We start from the raw sequence: 24,822 nt of genomic DNA on the forward strand, positions 1-24,822 counted from the left end.
AATATATTAAAATTACCATTCTTTTACTCATATATTTGATTTATTGATATGATTTAACGTGAATAGTTAATTAATATATTATTATTATTTTTTTAAAAGAATTAATGATCGATACTAAACTTTATTCTTCTTGATTTGTGTTTAAAATTGTTTGTTGAATTTACTGATAATCCATATTTCATATTATAATTTTAGAATTAATTTATTTTAAATAATTAATTCCAAAATAGTGATTTGATTATTTTACGATTACTTGGAGCTGATATGAAATTGTGCAAAATATTTATATTGAATTTGTATCTTTTAGTTGTTTTTTAATTACTAGTTTTAATCGGTAATCGTTACACAAATGTGAATATGACACTAACGCAGTGTTCGTACGAGGAAATTATATTGTTGAAGTAAATTTGAGAGAGTCGATTTTGGTAGTCCAGTGCGTTCGTTTGTGATTATTTGAAAGGATATACGAGAGGCGATTTGGAGAATGGATGGTTTAATCCATCCCCTCAAAAGTGCGAAGATATTGCATATATTTTGTACAGATTATGAAACTACCCTTGCTATCGTTATGGTGTGTGTCTGTGTGATTATTGAGTGCATGAAGGGGAAGAAGAGGAGGTGGTTTGGGCTGTGGTGGTCGACAAAGAGGATGAAGGGGTGGCGTGGTTGCCCGCGGTGGTGGCCAGGTGGTGGTTGTGGTTGGACGATGGACATGGTGTGGTGGTGATATGCACGGTGCAACACCGGTGCTGCAGTGTTTTGAGAAGAGGATGGCACCGGTTACGTAACCAGTGCCTTGGTTTATAAAGGGATGACACTTGTTACGACACTGGTGTCGTTGGTTTCTTCTTTTGTTGACTTTTTTCTTGACTTTTTTTGACTTTTTTTTTAATTTTTTTAACTTTTTTTGACTTTTTTTTAACTTTATTTAACTTTAGTTTAAAATTTAATTATATAATTTTTTTAAAATTTAATTGTATAATTTTTTACATTCATAAAAATTTTATTTTTTTATTTTTTTATTTTATATAATTTTAATATTTTTTTAATTCGTATTAATTAATTATAATTATTTTTATAACATCAAATTACAAAATCATTCTTTTTTTCCATCAAGGGTATTTTGGTAACTTTCTAATTCTATCTATTTTTACAATTTATTTTATTTATCACATCAATCAAATCTTTCACTAACTTTCATAAAACTTATCTCCAAATCCACTCACTTTATCCTCTAAATCTACTCAAAAAAACACAAAAATTCATTCACCGAAATTTACACAAATTCATCTTTACACTCTCTCTCATATCCATCATCTGAAAGGAACACATCTTAATATTTGAGTTTATGGTTTTTCTTCAGCTCTTGAAAAATATAGGATTTCCATAATTGTAATATATTTAAGGTATATTATAATGTCAATATTAACTATTTAAATTAGATTATGTATTTAAATGGGAGCATGTTCTCAGTTAAATGTTAAAACAAATTAATACTTTTTTGTGTATAATTTTTTTTTAATTTTATAAAGATTTTTTGAATTCAATATTTTTTCTAAATTCTCATTCTAGAAAAGACTTTTTGTTTAAAAAAGTGACCTATACGTTGTTCTGTCCACTGAACTCTGAATATTTTGTTTCTTGTAGACTTTTCCTTAGTGTACTTCTAGTTTTGTGAACTTTCCTTACTTTATGGATGTGGTTATATTCCCATGTTGGCAAATTCTTCATGCACCTTCATAAATTTAAAACTTTCAAATTAGGATTTTCCATTTTAGTTTTACATTGCATAAATATTTAGATAGTATAATATGAAATAATAATATCAATATTTTTATATTTCAAATTGTATAATTTTAAATACAGAATTTATATTTTAAAATATAAAATATAAAAGTTATATTTTAGATTACACAATTTAAAATATAAAATATATTTTAAAATATATAATTTAAAGTAAAAGAAATTATATTTTTAAATATTTAAATCAGTATACAAAATTTATATTGTAATCTAAAATATTAAAAAAAATATTTTGAAATATAAAACTCAAAATATAATTTAGATTGAATAATCTAAAGTATAAAAAAAATACAAAATCGTGTACATTTACCTAAAATAACAGTAAACCTTTTTTTATTGAGGTTTAAATATACATTTGATCCTTATTTTTGTTGTTTTTATTCAATTTGGTCCATATTTTTGTTTTGTATTCAATTAGGTCCTCATTTTCGTCAAATTATGGTCAATTTGGTCATTTTCACTAACGGTATTTAAATAGTTAATGTCTTTGAACAGTGTCACGTGTCAGCTTCTGATTTTTTTAATTTTTTTAATTTCAAAAAAGTTATTCATGTGTCAAGTCACAATTGTGTCACGTGTCAATGCTAGTGCCACGTGTCAGTTTGTGGTAGTATTATTATTTTTTGTTCAATTTAGTTCCTATTCGTTATTTTTGTTCAATTTAATCCTAATTTTTGTTAAAATAAATCAATTTTGTCCCTTTCAAATTAACACTAAATTTAATATCTTCTATACAAATTATATTAATATTTTTCTAAAATTGACATTTGAATTTATTATTTTTTAAATTCAATTATAAATTATTAAATTTAATTATAAATTGAATAAAATTCTTATATTTAATTATTAAATAGAATATAATTATTTTAAATATTATAAAAATATAATTATTAATCTTTTTTCTAATATTTATATTCTAAAATACTTTTAAAATTGATATATAAAAAAATTTTATATATTCAAAATATTTCAGAAAAGTTAACTAATATTTGTAAAATTAACATTTAAATATAAAATATTTTAGATTTTAATATCTAAAATACAATAAACATATTAAATATTTTAAATTTAAAAGTGAATTTTACGGATATTAATATATAGTTTTAAAATTTTAATAATCACATTTTAATAATATTTAAATAATTATATTCTATTTAACAATTGAATTTAAGAATTATATTTAATTTATAATTAAATATTATAATTTATAATTGAATTTTAAAAAATAACTAATAATAATGTCTATTTTAAAAATTAAATAGTTCTATTTTAACAAAATTTGGAACTAAGTTAAACAAAAATAACGAATATAGAGACTGAATTAAACAAAAATAACAAATATCGGGGCAAAATTGAACAAAAAGCAACCACAAACTTACACGTTGCTCTAACATTGACACGTGAAACAATTGTGACTTGACACGTGGACAATTTTTTTTAAATTAAAAAAAAATTAAAATTAAAAAAAATTTAAAAATAAAAAAACCAAGAGTTGACATGTGTCATGTACTGTTGAAAAACGTTAACTATTTAAACACCATTAGTGGAAAGGACCAAATTGACCACAATTTGATGAAAATGATGACTTAATTGATCACAAAACGAAAATAAAGACCAAATTGAATAAAAACAAAAAAAATAGAAACCAAATGTATATTTAAACCTTTTATTCACTTCCACCTTTTGTTATACATTGAATATGTGCACTTCATGGATAGATGTTGCTTCAGCCTTTCTTTTCCCGTGCTTGCACGGTTAACTATGTGAGGAAAATATTCTTCTCGCATTGATATTGATATTGAAATTTATCCTCATTCAAATATAATCGATATCAAATTATTGTTTCATCCCTATTTTTATCGGGTAACGGATATACTATCATACCCATATCTGTATCCATTTTTTCATGTTTCAAAATTAATTAATATATTTTTATATAATAATAGAAAATTACGATAATATTTTCAAATATTCAATATTAAAAAGAGGAGGGTTGATATCAAATATTTAAAAAGAAATTATAATTGTATACATTTCACACTAGAATACCAAATAAAATTTGATGAGAACCTAAACATTTATTAAATTTGAAAAATTAATGAAACTTAGTGGACAAAAATTTAAAAATATTTTAAAAAAAATATAAAAGGAAAACAAATATTCAATTTAAAATATATTTTGAATGTATGTTTATTTCAATTTTTTAAATTGTAATGAATTTCTTTTTTTAATATAATAATAAAAATTATAATATATCACTTATGTTGGTAGGGGGGAGCTACTTCACCTATAAATGAAGAATGGTTTTGATGATGTCTACTGGATTAGAATAGATAATAAATTTGGTCTAGTTAGGTTGTGCATTAGGCTAATAGTTTATCTTTATCAGATGTAAATCAAGCCTGCACCAGGTTGTGAATTAGGCCTACATTGTGCTGCAATGGACCATTACACTCTTGCTTGTGCAAACATGAATGATTAGTTGTTTAACTAATGGATTAGTTGTGAGTATTGTTGCACTAAGGCAATGAAAATACACCCACGATAATCGATTAGGTAAATTGCTAATCCATTAATGACAGTAGAGAACTCTGTATAAAAGTTGTTTTTAAAATCTGTTTTAAGTCTGGAGAAAATTGACAGATCACTAAGATTCCTTCTGAGAGACAGCCTTCTAAGAGACACAGAGATATTGAGCATTCTGGAAGATCATTCAAGTGCAGATCCAAGAAGATTGATAATTGATTCTACCATGATGGGTCTTGCTTGAATCAAGGAGCATATTGTCAAATTTGCACAACATAGGTGTATTCGTTTCTTGATTCTGTTTATTGTATTTCTGATTACAGTTGCTTCATTGTGTGAAGTGTGCAATTGCGTGGATCCATTGCTCCTAAGGGGAGTTCTTGATTGGTAAATCAAGTTCTTGGGTTTTTAGGGTCTAGAATTATATAGGTGTTCTTGTAATTCTTGGATCCTATCTGTGTTAGTGGAATCCTCCTAAGTGAGTTACTTAGGAGAAGACTGGATGTAGATTCATCTTGAATCGAACCAGTATAAATTATTGTGTATTGCTTCTTTCTCTTCTCTCACAATCTTTCTTGATTGAGTTAAAACAGTCCACTAACCCAGAACTGCGAAATTGATTAATTGAGATTTAGAACTTAAAGACTTCTTCAAGATTCACCTTAAACCAGAGAAAAGCTCATTAATCAATTCAGATCCCTTCGTGGTTAAGATAATTAGACAGATCTACTTTTAACAACTTGATCAAAATCACGTAAAGAACAAAGATTAAATTGATAATAATAAAATCTTAACATAGATCTTATATATTTTGAACTTCTATATATGTTGGATAATGATAAAAAAAATCATGGTAATTATATTAAATTTTTATATTATAGTAAATAAAATTTATTTATATAATTATGATAACAAAATTACAGTATTATAATGAGTTAGAAAATAAAAAATAATTATATAAAATATACAAAATAGTATTATACATTATAAAATTAAATAACAAATAGAAATATTAAAAATTTACCAAATGTTGAGAGAATATTAAATGAGATCGCACAAAGAAAAAAATATATAATTAAGGGTATAATAATATGAACAATACCATAGAAATTTAAAAAAACTTTTCAACTATCAACATAGTTAATGGTTAAGAAATAACGTGAAGATTATTTTAACGAAACAAAAGAATTCTTCAAAAGAAACAAAAATTAATAATAATAGAGTAGAGAAGATAATTTTTTTATATTACATAATAAATGAAAAGTTTATACTATTAAACATTTAAATTGAGACCATTAAACATTCTCATGTGAAAATAAAATATACAATAAATAAAAATATGAAAAAATAATATAAATATTCAAATGTGAAATATAAAAAATATTTAATTGGCATACATTATTTGAACATAATTGTATAAATGTTATTTATATTAAGATGAAAAAAATATTGGAGATAGGAATGAATTTTATGACAAACCAAACAATTAGACAAAATAAAAAATAGAAAGTGTGTAATAATATATATATATATATATATATATATATATATATGTGTGTGTGTGTGTGTGTGTGTGTGTGTGTTACTTAATTGACTATGAATATTTTAATAATTTAAATGGAAACCGGATGAATATGTACATCCTTGTACCCATCTCCATACCCAATTCAAAAAGTTGGGAATTTTTCATACTCATATCTATACCCAGTCAAAACGAATCAAAACGGAGACGGATTCACACAATACCCACGGAAAGCATGTATATTTGTCATCTCTAGGGATAGGCCATTGATGGTCCTAATAGATTAATTATAATTTTAGTTATATGTGTTCAATTTATTTATATTTTGAATTTTATAATCTGAAATATAATTTTTGTATTTTATTTGAGATTGTAAATTATGAAATGTATTTTTTATTGTAAATTTTGAAATATATAATTATATATATATATATATATATATATATATATCGTATTTTAAATTACACATTTCTTGTAAATTCCAAAATATAAAAATATTAATGTTTAGCATTATTAACTAATATGACATGTATTTAGATTATTCGGTTCAAAACTTAAACTGAAATTGCTAAATAGAGGAATGAATTTGGATTTTTCTTTAAATTTTTAGAAGTGCAAAATGAAATCGGGAGGAAATTATGGTCATCTAGGAAGAATTTGTTCACATGTTGAATCTTGGCATAATACTAATTGTTTGCATGAAAATCTTTTCAATAAAAAAAACAGATAAACTAAAATAAAGATTCTATTTTGTATTTTATATAATTTTATTATATAAAATTATTATTCTCTATTTTATTATATTGTGGGTTAGTATTAATCAATAAATTATATTATTTTTTAATATCAATTATATTAAACATGGTTATTAATTTTATAGATAATACATAATTTTGGGTTTTTGATAAATTATCCGTGATGAGTTTAACTCTTCAGCGAACCGTTTATGATGACTGATCAGTAATAACATGTCGAGAGAGGTTGCTAGACTTTGTTGGTTAGGATATGCATAAAGATGTCGATGGAGCGAGTAGGATATGAGTAGTAGCTCCCCCGTACCCTACCCACTGGATAAATATTTGTCCTGCACCCATATTTATATTTGTGCTGCTGGTATCCATTATGCGAGTACCCGCGTATTTTTTAATATCCACAGGTACTCGTAGGTATTTACAAAAAAAATAATTTAATATTTAACAACATATTTTAACCATAAATTCAAATTAACATACAATGCAAAATATTCATAAATTTCAAACAAAGTGCAAATAACCTATTTAAATAGTTAAATAGTGTTAAATGATTGTTTGTAAAGAAATAAAGATTTTTTAGAACTAATTGATAAAAAATAATTCATTCAAAATCAATGTGTTAATGTTGTAATCATGTTTTTTTAATTTAAATTAGAGTATAATGAGTATGGTTATCTAAGGTAGGGATACCATGATACATGTACCCGTCTCGTTAACATACATGTTTAAAAAAAAATACTCGTACCCATTACCTGCATATATCCATTTACAATATTCATTTTCTACCAATTGCGGAGTTTATCCGCGTATACCCGCGAGTATGAATTTTTTTTTGTTGATATCCCTAGATATGAAATTAATGTCTCATTAATTAATTTTAAAATAAAAAAGTAAGACATTAGATACATATATTTTAATTTTGGACATTCAATCTTTTAGCATACCTTACCAGAAAGAGAGCGGTATTGTTTTTTACGCAATTCTAATATCACTCTTCCATTTACATTATTTCTAACTACTAATTATATATACTTCCACCATTTGATATTGAGAAATGAGTATAACTTTTGATCTGTTGTCAAACGGTAAATCCTGCCATCGAATTATAAGATAAAATTGTGATGGATAAAATATGATTGTCCTTGTTTTAAATGATTTATTGTAGATGAAGAAAGGCATGGTGGATTGTTCTGCTTTGTTTATGTTCATTTCCTCTGATTTGCAATAAAAGAAAGAAGAAAAAAATATGGGTAGGACCCCTCTCAACATGAGAAAAAAGAAGAAAGTCACGTCTGTAAATTTACATACAAACTCTTAAATTTTCTTTGTGTCTTCATTCACAATACTCATTTCTTATTAATACTATGCCTGTATAGAATAAATTTATAATGATAATAGTAATATAATAAATTTATATAAATAATGATAATTTTTTAAATAATAAATAATAATAATATAGATACATTTATATAATAACGATAATAATTATTAAAAAAATAATAATCAAAATGAATTTATAAAATAGTAATAATAATAATTAAAAAATCATAAATAATAATAATAACTTTTATCTTAATCTAAACAAATTATATTTTGTTTTAAATTAATTTACCATAAATAACTATTTTCTCTTAATCCAATCATTCTCAATTTTACTTTTTTTTCTTATATTTCTACTCAAATTTATTCAAAAATGAGTAAAAAAAAGAAGTTAAACTATAATCATTATATACAGTTGGAACAGTGAAGAATGGCTAATTTATTCGGCGGTGCACAGCAGAAACAGCGTAAAAGGACACGCAATGGACATAATTACGAAATCAGCCCTGAAGCTTGACCCTGTGGCTGCACAAACCAGCATGATACATTACAGACTCCAACTTAGACATTGGTCAGTGCACATTTCTCACGCCCAAGTCTTAGGTGGGCCAACCACCGTGGGCTTTGGTTCTAGGGCCCACTCTTTTTCTTCCAGATGTCCGTAAACTTTGCGGCTTACCAAACTTAGTTTTTCTCTACCAACTTTGGTTGTTTCCTAGTACCATCATCTCCTACCCATAAAATCAAAATTCATGTTCCAATTCCATATCTCAAAACATAGCAGAAGTTCCGACCACCTTACCTGTGCTTGCATTTCTCATTTTTAAAAACACCCTTTTTATTCATCGTTCTTTAACGTTGACCGTAACACAACTTGTTTCCATTGTGTCTCCATTCATGGCAATAACACAGGTTGACTTGGTCTATTTCTAGATTCTTACTTTTGTTTAATTCATATTTTTTGAAGTTTTCAAAACTAAGGACGGTGCAAATTAATTAATGCAAGTTAAATCATTCACACTTCATTTAGATTTTTTTTTTCTCTCCACATTTGTTAACACCATTCGAGATTCATGAGATATTAAATATTCCTGTTTTTTCTAGCGAAAATTCAAACAATTGTCTACCGTTGTGTGAAATACAAATACTAACCACTTCTTTTAAATTTTTAACCTTCTTGACACCATTGAGGATTTTAAAATTTTGAAAATAAATAGAAATATTACAAATTTGATAATGTAAACTTTTGTAAAGATAAATATATAAATTCGATCTCATCATCTTCTATATTTTGTTTGGAAGATATAAGAACTATCAATGTAATGTCCATTGTCACTACTATTTTAGAAAGTTTTTGTCAACAACTGACGTAGATTTAAATGAGACATAAAGTGCGATCACCTTTTTCTGGTTAAAGAATAGTTAGTATTGTAAGTTTTACTCGGATCTTAACATTGCCATTATAGAAATTTCACAAATATTTCATTAAGCATGACTCACATTATTCAAGATTTCAAATTTTACATATATATTTTTTTTCACAAATCCAACTTCACTTTTATTACCATCGCATCTCGATTAATAAAAATCCATATCAGTCCAAATTATTCCGTACAATCAAAATCAAATACACATAAAAAGATGTTCATTGACAATATTGACATTTCTTTCATAAAATAATTTTCTTTTGGCCAAAATAATATAGATGAAAGAATCGAAGAAAAACACTAAGTTAAGTGGTAAAACTTACCTTGTAAGTGAATGGTGCAAATAGAACGTGGTCGAAGAGGTTTTGTTGTTGTGTTGGAGAAAAGTTTTTAATAGAAAACAAACAAAAAAATGACAAAAAAAGGCGAAAAACAAAATGGACTTAGCACTGGAATGCGGGAAGATGAAGGTAATCAACGCTGTTAACAAGAAAAAGAAAAAGAATTGTAATGTAAGAATACAAATAGAATCTTTATTCTTACCCTAAAACCACTTATCATAACAATTAAAATTTTAACGTTTTTTAGTAAATAATTGCTATAAAGGATAGATCACAACTATATAATCATAAAATATATTTTTTATTACTTCATCAATATTACTGCTGGAATAAAAAAGATCTTAACTTCAAATTATTCAAATAATTAATGATAAAATTTATAGAAATGATTTAAATTACATCATTCTATTGTTTAAATTAAAAAATTAGTTCACAACCTACAAGAGATAAATGTATCTAATAGAAAATGTACATTCTCTCTTAAGTTAATTCAAAAGTGTTTGTATACCAAGACATATAAATATACTACAAAAAGAAAATTGATTTATTAATGGTTAAAATTCTTAAATAATCATAAAAATCTATTGATAAAATAAAATAATTGATGACTTACTCAACAAAAAATATATCACTAGAATGCTCGTTAATAAATTTTATTGATAGATTGAAAAATCTATCGGTAATTATTAATGACAAAAAATTTGTCAGTAATTATCCGTTTATAAATATTCTGATTTGGTTTCTTCTATTCTTTTTTCTTTTTCTTCCTCCACCTCCTCCTTGTCCACCGTCACTATTAGTATTGTTGTGTATGCCACCATTGTTGCTTCACTTGTTTTCGTCGTTGATGCCTCCTCTTCTTTCTCTTTCTCCTCCTCCTTCTCTTCCTCTTTTTGTTCCTTCTTCTTCTATTCTTGTTCTCACCCACCTCTATTTAATTTATAACAATATTTCGTCAAATTTGACAAGAAACTTAACTCCCATTTATGGGAAGATTTATCAACAAAATGACTAATGGATTTTTAAGAAAACACAATTATTGAAGAATTTTCAAAAATTTGATTATCAACAAGCTTACTAATGAAATTTCAAAAACTTCAATTACCAATGGATTTACTAATAGATTATAAAAAAAGAAAAATATTATTGATGAGTTTATCGACGAATTTTACTATGATATGATTAAAGCATAAAGATGAAACTTTGACACCCATTTTATTGATGAGTTTACTGAAAAATATTTTTGTCTGTAATAAAAATTTTAAATTGCCAATGAATTTTACTACAAATCTATTGTCGATGGATGTCTTTACGTAATTAAAATCCTAAAATTTACCGATAAATTTGATTTTAATGATGATTTTTTTTTCATTAGTAAAATTTGTTGATAAATGCTATTTAATTGGTAAATATATATTTTTTTTTTCAAAAAAAATTATTTTATAATATGATATTTTCTTTAGTGAGTAATCTTATTTATACATACATAAAACCCTTGCTTTTCATATCTTAGGAGACGTGAGACTCAAAAATAAAGCAAAACCAAGTTGAACTACGATAATTGTGACTTTTTATTCAACCCAAACAATATACTAAAAGTGTCCTTATTTATAAATATTTAAAGTATTTTTCTCTTGGCATAAGACTAGAAAATAAATCAAAAGTCAAGTTGAATCAAGATAAATTATAAGTTGAACCTACAACCTCTCCCTTCTAAAACATCACCTAACCAAGGCAATTGTTAGTTGTAAATTTTTGTTAGTGGGAGAGTTGAATCTACAACACCTCTCATCCTTCCTTCTAAACTCTACCCAACAGATCACCTTGTCAGTCTATATACTAAATGTTAGTTATTAATTTTTATTATCGAGAGTTGAACCTACAACCCCTCTCACCCTCCCTTTTAAATTTCACCAAATTGAGTCACCTTATCACTCCATATACAAAAGTGATCTATTCTACTTTATTGAGACTTCTTTTTTACCCTATCTTCTAACTTAGTGTTTTACTAAAAAAACAAGTTTTTCTAAAAATAATTATTATCCAAAAGAAAGCCTAATTAAAGCCAACTTATTTATTTATTATTATTATTATTATTATATTTATGTGATGTACTTACGTAGCTCTAATTCTAATCCTAATCGTATACAATCGTATATAGAGTTTATTGTGAGAAATAAACTAAAAAACTGGTGTCAAAATTTTATAATTTTAATTAACAGCCCTTTATATCAATCTTATTAAAGTGCTTGATAAAAAAAAAAAAGAGTGTTCGTATAATTGTCAGCAATAGGTCATAGTTGTTATTTCGACGCTATATTATATTGCAAGACTAGTATCCTACATAAAAGATCAACAAATGTAAAAATGAATTAAACGTTGCAAATGAAGACAAAAGTAAAAAAGAATAGAGGTCATCGTGAGCAGGGTTTTGAAAAGCTGTGTTGGGAACATAGTGGTTACTTTTTGGGAAATTTGGGAAGTGAAAACTGGGTAAAATGATAATGAGATGTGTACGTGATTGAATATTTTAATTTGACTGATAATATAGTTCTTAGAAACATTTCATTCAAATTAAATAAATTATAAAATAAAACGGAGTTTTTAAAAAGTTATTCTTTATAATCTTTTTTGTTTTTTAATTATAGATTGTGCCACCATAAAATTTGGCGATTCGTGTCGGAGAAGAAGTTTTGTCAACCGATAAAGAATTTATATTATAAAAAAACTAAACAAGAATCCAGTCCCATACTTTATATATATATATATATATATATATATATATATATATATATATATATATATATATATATATATATATATAAATACACATTATTAGATAAAGGACTTAATTAATATAGAACACTATTAATCCCTGAGATGTCAAAATTTATCTTTTAATATGATGATCATGAACACAACGACCCTATTGATATGCTCCTCACACGATGAAAGAGGAAAAAACGTAGCTGAAAGAAAGAGAATTTTATATCAACGTTCTAGTAAAACAATACGAATATTTAATTAAGAAAAGTTGGTATTTTGATTGATTTTATATCAACGCTTGTTTGTCGAATTTTTATTAGGTCATTTTATTTCAATAAAATATAATTTAATTATTGTAATAAATTTTATTAAATATATTAATGTTTATATTATTTAAAATATTATTTAAGAAATTTATGTCTAAGATAAAAAAATTGAAGTGAATAAATAAATGTGACGGGAGTGTCGAGAATTGGAAATTGAAAGTTATAAAAAATAATTGATATGAAGAGTGAGAGAATCAATTTTGACAATCGTATGAAATAATGGAAGACAAATAAAGTAGTTTTATAATATTTATAAGTGTAAGTGTTTAATCTATCAGAAATTGAGTGTAAGTAATTAGTAGTTTAATATTAAAAGGAGTATTCATCAACTAAGTAAAATTTAATAAATAAACATTATAATTAGCCACTTTTACATATTAAAAATAATAATTATATGTCGGGTTTTTCATTGGAAGAAACTAAGATATTTTTTACTAAAGAGTCACATTTTATGTAAGAAAAGAAACATAGTATTTATATTCTAAAATATTAAAGTAATAGATGTAGGTTATATATATATATATATATATATATATATATATATATATATATATATATATTATGTCCTTCAATCTTAAGATATTTTTCATTTATCTTCTGAGTTTTTTCACATATTGTTCTCATATTTTACTTTTACTTGTTGTTTTTTGTAAAAATAATTGTTGCATCTACTCTTATCTCTTATATGTTTTCTTCCATTCTTGAAAAAAATATATTTTTATTGTCTTATTTGATAGTGAAATATTAGTTTAATAGTTAAAATTATTTTTTATCTAACGATTTTTTTGTACATTATTTTTAGGAATGTAGAAGAAAAAAATATTATACTATGTTTTTTTTTTTCATAATCGATTTTTAATTGTAGTTTTATTATCATGAATTTTATTTTATTATTATGTTTCAATTTTTTATTAGATTATGAAAAATTATTATTTAGTCTTAATCTTAAAAAAATATATTAGTGAAGAATAAAAGAACAAATTCATATTTTAAAAATTATAAAAGGGAAATTGTGTGAAAATGAAAACAAGACAAATTCATTTTTTTACATATATTCAGAACCATGATACTACTGACTCAATTGTTCAATTATAATTTTATTCTCTTAAAGTTCAAAGAATTACAGGTGAGTCATTACTATAATAGAAAAATTGTTTTTTGTAATGAAAATTATCAAAACAATATTGTTGAATAAAGATGGAAGATGAATTTTTTGTTGACAATTTGTTTATTTACATTGAAAAAGAAATAACTGAAAATTTTAGTGTGATTCAATTATTGATGAGTTCAAGAATACGAAAAAGAACAAATGACAATAATTATTATTTCTTTATATAATTATGGTTATTCTAAATTATGTATTCATTATCTTTGTTTTAGTGAAAATATTTAAATCTATAAATTTTGATTGCATTATTTTCACTTCCTTAAAATATTAGTTAAGATTCGCCGATGATAATAGGGTTAAATTTACACTTGAAATTCTAACATCAAATAAAAAATATTTTATATAAAACATCTGGAATTATATTTATTAAAAATAATGTTAATTTAAATATGAGAATATTTTTAGAATAATATAGTTAATTATTGCTATAACTTTTTATATTTTGTGAGATTTTAATTTTTATGAAAATTTAGAAAAATAATTTTCTACAATTTTTTCTGTGTATTTAAAAAGCTTAAAATAAATTCTAAAACCTTTATCTATGTTGTAAAAAATGAGGCAGTATAATATAAAATAAGGTTTTGAAAATTTAAAATTGATTTATATTTAAGTTTTTTATGACAATATTTTTGAACAGAAAGTTGTAGTATGAAAACCGTCTGTGTCCGTACTGAAGGTTGGGGTGGCTGAGATGCATGCATTGGAACAAGAATCGTCCAATGAAATGATCAATTAAAACAATTACTTAAAAAGTAAAGATACTGATGGAACAAAAGTTTTATTTTATTAAATCAAATCTATTATTCTATTGCAAATTAAAGTATCTTACAAGACAGAGATGCGATTACAATTGAAAATAAAAACGTGCATGAGAAACGAGAGATAAATAAATACACCTCACTACATCGTAAGACTTTCGTGCTCGCTCGCACAGTTCGCGGCATTAATTTGTACAGTTTAAGAGTGGGGTCATGTCTAAACTAAATCGAATTAAATTGAAATCATTTTTGAGATGTAATTCGTATCAAATGAATTTGATTTGATTAGACGGGAAATGAATAGTTACATAAAGAGAAGAAAAAAGAATTTCGCATTCACTAGTTGTTAATTAATACATAACACAAATTTATCTTAATCTAGTTTAGTAATTTTTTTTAACTAGTTTATCGAGTGTACCCCATCCGGAAACAGGTATAGCAAAAACAACTCCGGAATGTTATAAATTATAATAAGTGTCAGTGAGAATTGTTGGAACTTGAAATGTTGTGATGGAAGCAAAGTGAATGGGCAACGTCACAACATTGTCACAAACCTTCTATAACAACGTTGGAAGGTACAATGGTAATGACGCGGAACAAGGTTTGAAGATTCCTAGTCACTTTTGTTTCCAAATTTACCCTTTTCATCACTCTGACTTTTTTCTTTACAAGTTTTCTTTTTGTTCTAATTAAAGAATTAGGTTTTTTTTACTGCGTGTGAATGAAGTGAGTTATTGAAGAGAAGAGGGTCAATGCTAAAGATTTAAGAAGGGTATGTGCTGGAGAATGGGTCAGCAATTGGACCTCTCATCGTTACCCTTTGAACTGCTGGATTCCTTCCTATGACCAAAGACTAGTCCGAGTACACAAAATCCACTCCACTTTTCTCAGTCAAACTTTCCTTTTCCTTTCTATTTTCTGCGCTTTCCCACACTTTGCTTCATTCAAAATCACAACCCCACCTTAAAAATCCCATATAACTCACCTCATCGCTAACCCATTTTCTCTTATTCTCTTCTATATGCTTCTAAACCTTTTCTTTTTCCTTCTCCTTCTCCTTCTGGTGACACCACCCACCAAACCTACCCAATCCATGCTTTAGTTTACCCATCTTTGGTATGTGCCACATCAAATTTTTCTCCACAGAACCAATCATTTTTCATCACCTGGTACACAAGTCACGGGGTTCATCTTTTGTGCCTACATGGACAACATGGGAGACCCAAAGAGCATCGTACAAGAGCTGCTACAAGGTTTGGAGTTGGCAAGGCAGCTTCAAGTGTGTCTCCACACACCTTCTTCGTCCCAAGAAACCCGTGACCTCCTCATCCACAACATCATTTCCACCTTCGAAAAGGCTCTTGAAATGGTAAATTGGAAAGGGCCACTTCCTGCCGCTGAATCATCACAACTGCCCCTAGCAGCCGCAATCCGAATGTCAGATTCACCTATCAGCAGTAGTCCCCGAAGTGAAGACTCCGAGAGAGATTTGAAGGACCAAGACCACAATGCTTTCAAAAAAAGGTATATCTAATACCAATGCACCACCCTGCCTTCTGCTTTTGTCATTTCATTAACTTCATCAACTTCTTTCCTCTGTCAGAAACACTTTGCCGAGATGGACAAAAAGGATTCGGGTTACACCAGGAATGGCGGTGGAAGGGCCTCTTGATGATGGATATAGTTGGAGAAAATATGGTCAGAAAGACATCCTCGGAGCCATGTACCCCAGGTATATAACCACATATTTAGTACTGTTATGTCGTTATAGTGTTGAACTAGATTTGTATGTATGTATAGTATATATATATAATATATATATAACTATGTAGCTTGTTTATTTGCAGGGGCTATTACAGATGTACCCACAGGACTGTGCAAGGTTGCATGGCAACCAAGCAAGTGCAAAGATCTGACGAAGACCCTACAATTTTTGAAATCAATTACCGAGGAAAGCACACCTGCACGGTGGCCCACACCGCGGCTACTTCTTCAGTAATTCCATTAGAAAACCAAGAACCAACTCTGAACAACACAAATCAGCAGCAGAATATCTTGCAGAGCCTTGAACAGCAACCGAATGATTTACTTTTGAGTCTCCGAGAAGGGTTGAGAGTCCAAACACAGAACCTAGATTCCACTGACCAATCATTTTCTCCATTCCGTTTCCCTTTATCAACGAACATAAAAAATGAAGGTCAAGTTTTCCCTCCCCATGTGCTTGAAAATTTCGGTTCGCCTTATATGTCGCCTGCTACATCCGGAATCAGCCACTTTTCTGTGTCTCCGAGTGGGGTGAACAGTTTTGGAGGGAACCCAAATCTGGGAACTTTTGAGTCTCATATCAATGACATGATCCCACCTGCTACTTCAGCTCCAAACTCAGCTGCTGTTGCTTTAGAGTTTCCTTTCAACCAGTTTAATTTTGATGGTCAGAACTTCAGATTCGATAACCCATGATTTTTCTGCTGAGTATACTCAAACAACAGAAATTGAATAAAAGACAAAATCTATATATATATTTTTTATAAATTATAGAATTAGAAGCATATGATGTAAGTGGAAACATATCAGCAGGTGCTGTAAGGTAAACATTCTAGAATTATATGACCCTTTTGGAAAAAGAGGCAAAAACATTTCTATGTGTGTCGTAGCTCCATGTGTCGTAGGAATGTGCAATTCTAAAATTGCTTGGTCAATAAGAATTTTCCTTCATTGTTAGAGACATGTCAAGTTATCATATCACAAGCTCTCTTTTCTGATTTTTTTTTTTTTTTTTGGCTTTAATATCAGGATACCTATTCAGTGCAAACTGATGATGAAATGAAAATAGTCATTTTCTCGAGTCAGAGGAAAGGGGAAAAAGATATAAGCCATTGTATTTATTTCCAATTCTCTACAAATAAAATAAACAATCCAGTTTCTAAGCAGGTTAAGGTATCTTATCTTTGACCGTTGAAACGTTGACGCGGACCAACACAAAAACAAAAATCCAGCAAGATTCATGATATTTCGTTGAACTGTGATTTTAGTTGTACAATAGCGCTTTACACATTAAGTCGCAACTTGGATTGAAAATAAGAAAGGAAAAACTAGGGTTACAAATAAATAAGTGGGTCTATGTGACATTTATCCAGCAATATTGTCAAGGGAAATTTGAAAATACTTTTCTATAAACTAATATTCTTGAATTTCTGTTGACTATATACTATTCTGTTGAATGATTTTCCAAACTCAATTTCTAAAGTTAATATATTTCCTTAAAAAATAAAATATGTGTGAAGAATTATGGGATAAATAAACAATTTTAATCTCTGATTTTTCACGTATGGTCAATTTACTTTTTATGTATATCATGAACATAGGGAAATTCAAATATTACTTTAAACAAATATTCTTTAATTTTTCACTTCTCGCCTTTTTTGTGCAGTGAAAAATAAGATGAATTTGATTTCGAAGATTCACCTAAGTTGATAGCTCACGGTCTACAAAAATATTTACAAATATACTTCAAATAATTGATCGTTGAAGTTCTGGCATCATTGACAATGAAATCTAAACTCATTTTTATGAATATATTTTTTTACATTATTTTTATATACTGAAGTAAAAAAAAAAAAAAACATTAGATAATTATATAGAAATACAAATTTTTCCAGGTGCAATTTGTAGTATTCAAATTGTATGAAATTTAAATATGTTTTCACATAAAGAAGTTTGGTAAACATTACCCGGTCAAACAAAATGTTTCCTAAATCTTTTTAGTCCCTAAAAATTGCTTTCCACAATAAATGAGAAAAGCCCCCACAAATAATTGGATGTTTAAAGCCCAAAACGTGAGGTCATAGATATGGGCTTAAATTTAACAAAATGTCAGACCAGGCAAGTTACAAACAACCCACGGAATATGGGCCCCGTAGTTCCATTGAATTTATATATGGAATATTTATAGTAAAAATCATAGGTTTTTGAGTAAAAGATAATAATACAATTTTTTTTTCAATTAAATTTTATAATTTTAAAATAATTTTGAAGGCCAATATATCAATAACGTTTATACTAGAACAAAAATACAAATTAGCCTAAAATAATCTAAAAGCGTCTCATGATAGTAGTTGAGTTGGTTATCCTGTTTGACACATTTCTGTTTTAATATTAATGGAGAAACGCATTTGAAATGTCAAATAAATTTAACAAAATTTTATTAAAAGGATTAAATTCACGTATTTCTAAAATTTGAGAATTAAAATTTAAAAAATGGACTAATTCTAATTTTCATTAAAAATTAAGAGGATATCAAAAATATATTTAACTCGAAAATTAAATATGACTTGAAAGTTTTATAGAGTCAAAATTTATACAATGAAATAAAAATGAGAAAGATGTGGAATATAAAAAAGAACACATAAACAGTGAAACTTATAAGATTATAAATAGGTATTATATTATGGTATCTATTTTTTCTTATCAACAATAAAATATTTTATAACTACAATAGAGGACTTAGAATACTCTAACATGTTTACAGTGTTGTAGTACAATAATAATTCAAGAAGTCCTTCCTAGTACACTGCAAGATTTCATCCCTACTATAAAAATACTGACGTATTTGTAATCGTCGGTAATGACCGATAAAATTTACAATCCGTTAATAAATTTATTAACTAGCATTTTGCTGATGTATTTTTAGTCGTCTGATAGGTGAACATTAATTTTGATTGACTGACGGGTTTTAAACATTACAACATAATTCTTGCAATTATAGTTACTTCAAAACTAGCTAAACAATACATTATCTTTTATTGATATTAGTAATTTATTCTAAAAAATGTCAATTTTCATAATATATATGAAATTTGTATAAATGCTACTTCCATTATCCAATATTTATCTTTATATCTTTTCCGGTTATATCTCAAAATTATCCCCTTTGTGAAACGAGATATTGAGTTAAGACACGGTTAGGACTCTTTACTTATTATCCAAGCCCAAATCTTTATTGTGCACTTAAGAATACGTCTTCAATTATGTTTAAGAATGAAATAATTCTATTCCCTTTGAGTCCATATTTTGTACTAGCATCTACATACAACACTAAACTCTATTTTCTTCTCTTTTAATTATCAAGAATCTAAACTGATTAAAATGATGATTTGATGTGCTGTGATGTGACAATTAGCTAAGTTATGGTACCTTGTGTGAGTAGCTCATATAAAAAAAAAATGATAAATATCTTCTTTTTTATCCCGCTAAAAGTTTGAACAATAATATTAGGACTAATGATTTATACTAGTGGTAAAAATAGTGTCAATTTATTTATATACTACTTTCATTTAAGGGAGGTTGCTAGCAACTATATTTTGTTAGTGAATTGTGAATGGTTTCGTGTTTGATGTAATGATTTTGTTCCTTATCATTTATAACTTATGAAAAGGAATAAATTATATATATATTACCTCTATCACACAATAAAATAAAATAAGTAAAAGAAAAAGAAGTTAGGTTTCTTCGATAGGTAATAATTAAACAATCTGAACACTTTTTACACTATAAAAAAATATCTTATTAATAATTAATTTTAATGATAAAAATTTGTTAGTCATTATAATGATAAATTTAAATATTAATTTACAAAATAAAAAATTATTAATTGTTAAAATAGTCATTAGTTGGATAAAAAGTTATAATTGATCACTAATTAATTAAATACTAATTTATAAACTAATTTTTTTCGGTAACAAAAATATTTAGTTAATATTTAGTAAACAATTTTTTTTAGTAACTAAAAACTGTAGTTATTGTTGAAAAAAAGTGATCTTACTTTCTTAATAGCATTACTTTATATGTTGGAAACTCAAATATTGATGTATTTAATTAATTAATTAATTTTATATATATATATATATATATATATTGTGATTTTATGATGAAAAGTAGGGTAAAAAAAATAATTTTAAAAATGGTTAGACCAATTCATTTATTTATTTATTTCATATATCTCTTTCAATTTTTTCATTTGTTTCAATCAACTTTTTTAATTTTTATTTAATTTTATCTTTATTCATTTTTTTCCTGAGCATTAGTGTTCCGATAAGAAATAAGAAGAGGTAAATTATGTAAAAGTCAAAAGGATAAAGTTAAACAAACCAAAAAGGATGCTTACATATATTTTGCTGCTGGACCAAAGCAAATAGTTTTTAAAGTAAAGATAGAACGGAGCACCAAACTCAAATTTAAGCAACATAATGTTGTTGTGGAGGAAAGGTTGAATTTTGGAAATGGAAATATAATTAATTCATAGAAAAATTAAAGCTTGACAGTGGTCAATTACAGGAGAGTAGTCACTATACTAACAATTACCTAATACTTGTGATGGAATTACACTACCAATTGCTGTAATAATAATAATAATAATAATAATAATAAATAAGAAAGAAAATGATAAAATGATAAAATGTTGGAATTAAATTGACTGTTCCCATCACTTGTCTGTTATTTGTACAGCCACGTACGTAGAAGACAGTAAGAGAAGAGAGAGAAATGCATGCATGGTGATGTTTGGTGTGGATTCTGGACAGGCATTACTCTTCTTTATAGTAATTAGCAGAATGTTTGCTGGATTTGTTGAGCCAATTCTTCTGCACTCAGTTGGCATTCAATTCCAATCTATAAACACACAAACACATATCACCACTGTTTAATACACAACCTAAATTCAACTACTAAATATTCTACACATACGTCCAATCATATACCTGCATGCATCAATATTTCTCCAATTTAATAATTTAAATCAAAATATCACCAATTTTTATATTTGTCTTTTCGGCCATACTATCGGGGACAACTATGTCGGAATGGACCCTGCACTCCCCATCTATCCATTTCTTCTACATCTTACTATAAACAACTAACTAAGCACTAGATACCATGCAAGAAAAATAAATTTATGTTAAGCAATCATTAAAAAGGAAATTTGTTTTTTCATTCAGTAGCTGTCACTTTACACTTCAATGTAAATTAAGACTGTGATAAAAACAAAATCGAGGACAATGATATTTTCATATCTAAAATTATATTATAAACTTAAATTTTAAAGTAATTTAAGGGTAGGTATCCAGCTGGCATCCAAAGAACAAGGTACTGTTGAAACTACATTTTACATAAAAAAAGGCTTCACCATTTCCTCCTCATGTGACAAGGTACTGTTGGAATTCATCATTGTCAGTCTTCTTTTTCATTTTCAATTTTGAATTCCATTTCCATAACACAAATCCTTAATCAAGGATGTTCATATATATATGTGGTGGTTTACGTCTTTAACGTACGAACTTCATTATTAAATCAAGGAATGTTAGCTATGAACAGAGCAAAGGGTTATGCATTCGAAGAAATAATAAGAAGATTATTAGCCATTAATTTTTGTGTTGGAATTCGAAGTGTACCTTGATGGTGAATGAGTTTAACATGGTATCATCAGCAGCACAGTTAATGTTGACATGGAGGATTTCTAGTGCGAGATCTTCGAGCGCTGTGATTATCTTCAGAGCCTGTCCGGGAATTCGTTGAGACACCGTTTTGAGAAGAACGTGGGGCCCTGAAAACTTGACCTCCACATCAGCAGTGGCGGATTTGGAGTTCGCAACAAGCTCGTTGATGTTGTCGTTGATGGAGGAATTAGCAGAAGAAGTGGGAGAAGGGTCCAGAGAGTTGGACATGGTTGGTGAAATCATGTTGTTGTACCCTTGCTGCAACCTTGGCCTGTAAGGACTTCCTGGTTGTGGAGTTCTTGGGCTAATGGGCAGGTTTAGTCTCGGGCTCAGAGGTGGTTTCCGAGGACTCAGAGGTGAGGGCCTTGGGCTTGAAACAAGCCTAGGGCTTAACACTTCACTGTAAACTTTCCTTTGTTTCTTGGCCTCCAGGGCTTGGAGCACCTGCTGCAACTCGTTGATGTAATCAACCACACCTCCGATTATTGATGCTTGATCTCCCTAAACCATAAATCATTGAGAATAATTTAATAAATTCATACTTTATACAAATAAGTATGTAATTAAAAGTCAACTAATTCAAGAAATGCAAGGTGCACTTAATTTAATCTGTGAAGAACACACACTTTACACTGTTATACGAAACCAGTAACCATATATATTTGAAGTTAGGTTTATGTGAGATAAAAGCAACTTTAGACAAATAATGAATACCCTTAATTTTCAATCATCTCGCTTAAACGATGAAACGAAATTTTGTTTTAAATTTAAACCCTCAAGGCAAGCTATACGCCAAAAAGGACAACTCACGTGCAACTCTGTACCAATGTGCCAAAAAAACTCACATGAGAGAGCTTTTAATGTTGCTCTCCGTTAAATACTTAGAGTTTTATTTCAGAAATCTGTAGTAACCTTTAAATAAATATTCATTACGCATAAGTGAGAAAAAATGAACTATAATTAAACAACAACACTAAAAACATTTCAAGATAAAACATAAGAGCTTAAGAGATGTAAAAGAAAGTGAAGATAAATAAATAAAATGAAGACGTACCCGTTTGACATAAAAGCAAGGCATAAGCGACCTCAAGACGGACAAGTGTTCGTTCATTTGCTTTCTCCGGTTGCGTTCAACGGTGATGTGAGACATCCTTTGTTGTCCATCTGGGTTTGCTTCCTCTGACGTGGTGGGAGTAAGCTTCTGTCTCTTGGTTTTTGATGAGGTTTCAAACTCAGTTTCGGAATAGTCTTGTGGAGCACTTGAGGAGGTAGACTTTTGGGACACCAATCTTGAGACATCCTCGTTCTCTTTGGAGACAGCAACAGCTTCTTGGTTAATGGGAGGGAAATGGGTTAAGTCGGATTCTAGGCTCTCCAAAATGGCGAAGAGATCGTCCCCACCAAAGTGGTCGCTTCCAAACTCTTTGTCGTCGAAAATATCACATAAGTTGTCGTCCATGTTGGAGGGTTTTGGAGTGGGTGGACTCCGGGAAACCTGCGACTGAAGTGCCGGAAAATTGTCGTTGAGTGGGAAAGAGAATGAGAAAGGGACACAGAAAATGAGGTTTGTCAAGATCAAGAAAAAGGGTAGCGGAGAGTGGAGAGTGAAAAGGAGTAAATATATGAGTGGGGTGTTGATGTGATAGAGACTAAACGATCGCCATCAACTACTACTGCTGATTGATGTTATGGCCCCTTTTTGAAAAGATGTGGTTTAAACCCTTAGATGCTTAGGGATCGATACTATCTCACGGGCTGAAGCGAAAGCAGAACAGAAACAGCAGTATCAGAGAGTGTGCCAGTATTCAAAACTGAAAGACGAGTTTTGAGAAGGGAGCTTGAGAGAATGGAGAATAACTTGCATGTATTCTAAAGTACATAGCAATGATAAAGGTGTAAAACAAAGTGATGCTGCTATAGTTGTTGGTTTTGGAAAAGTGTTAATATAATGCAAGTTTTAGATAGTTATTTGGGTCTTACAAGCAGTTTGAGTTGATGTTATGAGCATATATATGGCGAATGAGAGTGTGGTTTTTACTATTAAGGACAGGAGAGAGGGGTGAAGGATCGCTGCGCATCCACGTTACAATTCCCACTCATAAATACCTCTGCTCTCCTTCATTAATATGTCACTGAAATGTTTTAAAATTTGGGAAGGAACAGTGAATTATTTAAACTTGAATTGATGTCCATTAAATTTGTGGATGCTTTTTGTAATGAAGTTCAACACCATTTTGCAGGTAAGTACTGTGATTTCTCAGCGTTTTATGAATGTCATTTGCATTAAAAATACCGTTGTTTCTGTGTGATATGGATAGTGCCACTGCTTTACTACTGTGTACTGTTCTCAATAAAAACACATCGATAAAGGAGAATTAATTAATTCCGCGTCTGGCTACATAAATATAATGCTATGCTAACATAAATATTCTATATTTTTTATAAGAAAATCCTTACAAACAACTATAATCTTTATCAAAACTGATAAAAATAAAAATAAAAATCCTAGATTATGATAGTTAGTCGCAGTAATTTGCACTTTCCGCCCTTAATTTTGACTTTCATCTAGGATTCTTTTTTTTGTGTGTGTGTGTGTGTTTTTATTCAAATTGAACTTCTTTTT

The 24,822-nt window shown here is 27.9% G+C and overlaps 2 protein-coding genes across 2 annotated transcripts; one reads left to right on the top strand and one right to left on the bottom strand.

The window, feature by feature from the left end:
- Positions 1 to 15,679: 15,679 nt before the first annotated feature.
- Positions 15,680 to 17,533, top strand: LOC114162400 (probable WRKY transcription factor 53). Its single transcript, XM_028046269.1, has 3 exons — positions 15,680 to 16,233; positions 16,313 to 16,441; positions 16,557 to 17,533. Exons 1-3 carry the CDS (start codon positions 15,914 to 15,916, stop codon positions 17,167 to 17,169), a joined length of 1,062 nt encoding a protein of 353 aa, XP_027902070.1. The 5' UTR covers positions 15,680 to 15,913; the 3' UTR covers positions 17,170 to 17,533.
- A 3,446-nt stretch (positions 17,534 to 20,979) lies between these two features.
- On the bottom strand, positions 20,980 to 24,155 carry LOC114162401 (transcription factor SPEECHLESS). Its single transcript, XM_028046271.1, has 3 exons — positions 23,254 to 24,155; positions 22,155 to 22,700; positions 20,980 to 21,375 (listed from the first exon to the last, which is right to left on the bottom strand). The coding sequence occupies exons 1-3, from the start codon at positions 23,656 to 23,658 to the stop codon at positions 21,310 to 21,312; spliced, it is 1,017 nt and encodes a 338-aa protein (XP_027902072.1). The 5' UTR covers positions 23,659 to 24,155; the 3' UTR covers positions 20,980 to 21,309.
- Positions 24,156 to 24,822: the final 667 nt, after the last annotated feature.

The sequence above is a fragment of the Vigna unguiculata genome, chromosome 9 (genome assembly GCF_004118075.2).
Source record: "Vigna unguiculata cultivar IT97K-499-35 chromosome 9, ASM411807v1, whole genome shotgun sequence".
Taxonomy (NCBI): domain Eukaryota; kingdom Viridiplantae; phylum Streptophyta; class Magnoliopsida; order Fabales; family Fabaceae; genus Vigna; species Vigna unguiculata.

Bases quoted from the DNA above. Each gene is read 5' to 3' on its own strand.
- LOC114162400 (XM_028046269.1), top strand. From the start codon at position 15,914: ATGGACAACATGGGAGACCCAAAGAGCATCGTACAAGAGCTGCTACAA. The intron at 16,234-16,312 runs GTATATCTAATA...TTCCTCTGTCAG, and splicing joins CACAATGCTTTCAAAAAAAG to AAACACTTTGCCGAGATGGA. The intron at 16,442-16,556 runs GTATATAACCAC...GTTTATTTGCAG, and splicing joins CTCGGAGCCATGTACCCCAG to GGGCTATTACAGATGTACCC.
- LOC114162401 (XM_028046271.1), bottom strand. From the start codon at position 23,658: ATGGACGACAACTTATGTGATATTTTCGACGACAAAGAGTTTGGAAGC. The intron at 22,701-23,253 runs GTACGTCTTCAT...TTTATGGTTTAG, and splicing joins CTTGCTTTTATGTCAAACGG to GGAGATCAAGCATCAATAAT. The intron at 21,376-22,154 runs GTACACTTCGAA...GTGTGTTTATAG, and splicing joins TAAACTCATTCACCATCAAG to ATTGGAATTGAATGCCAACT.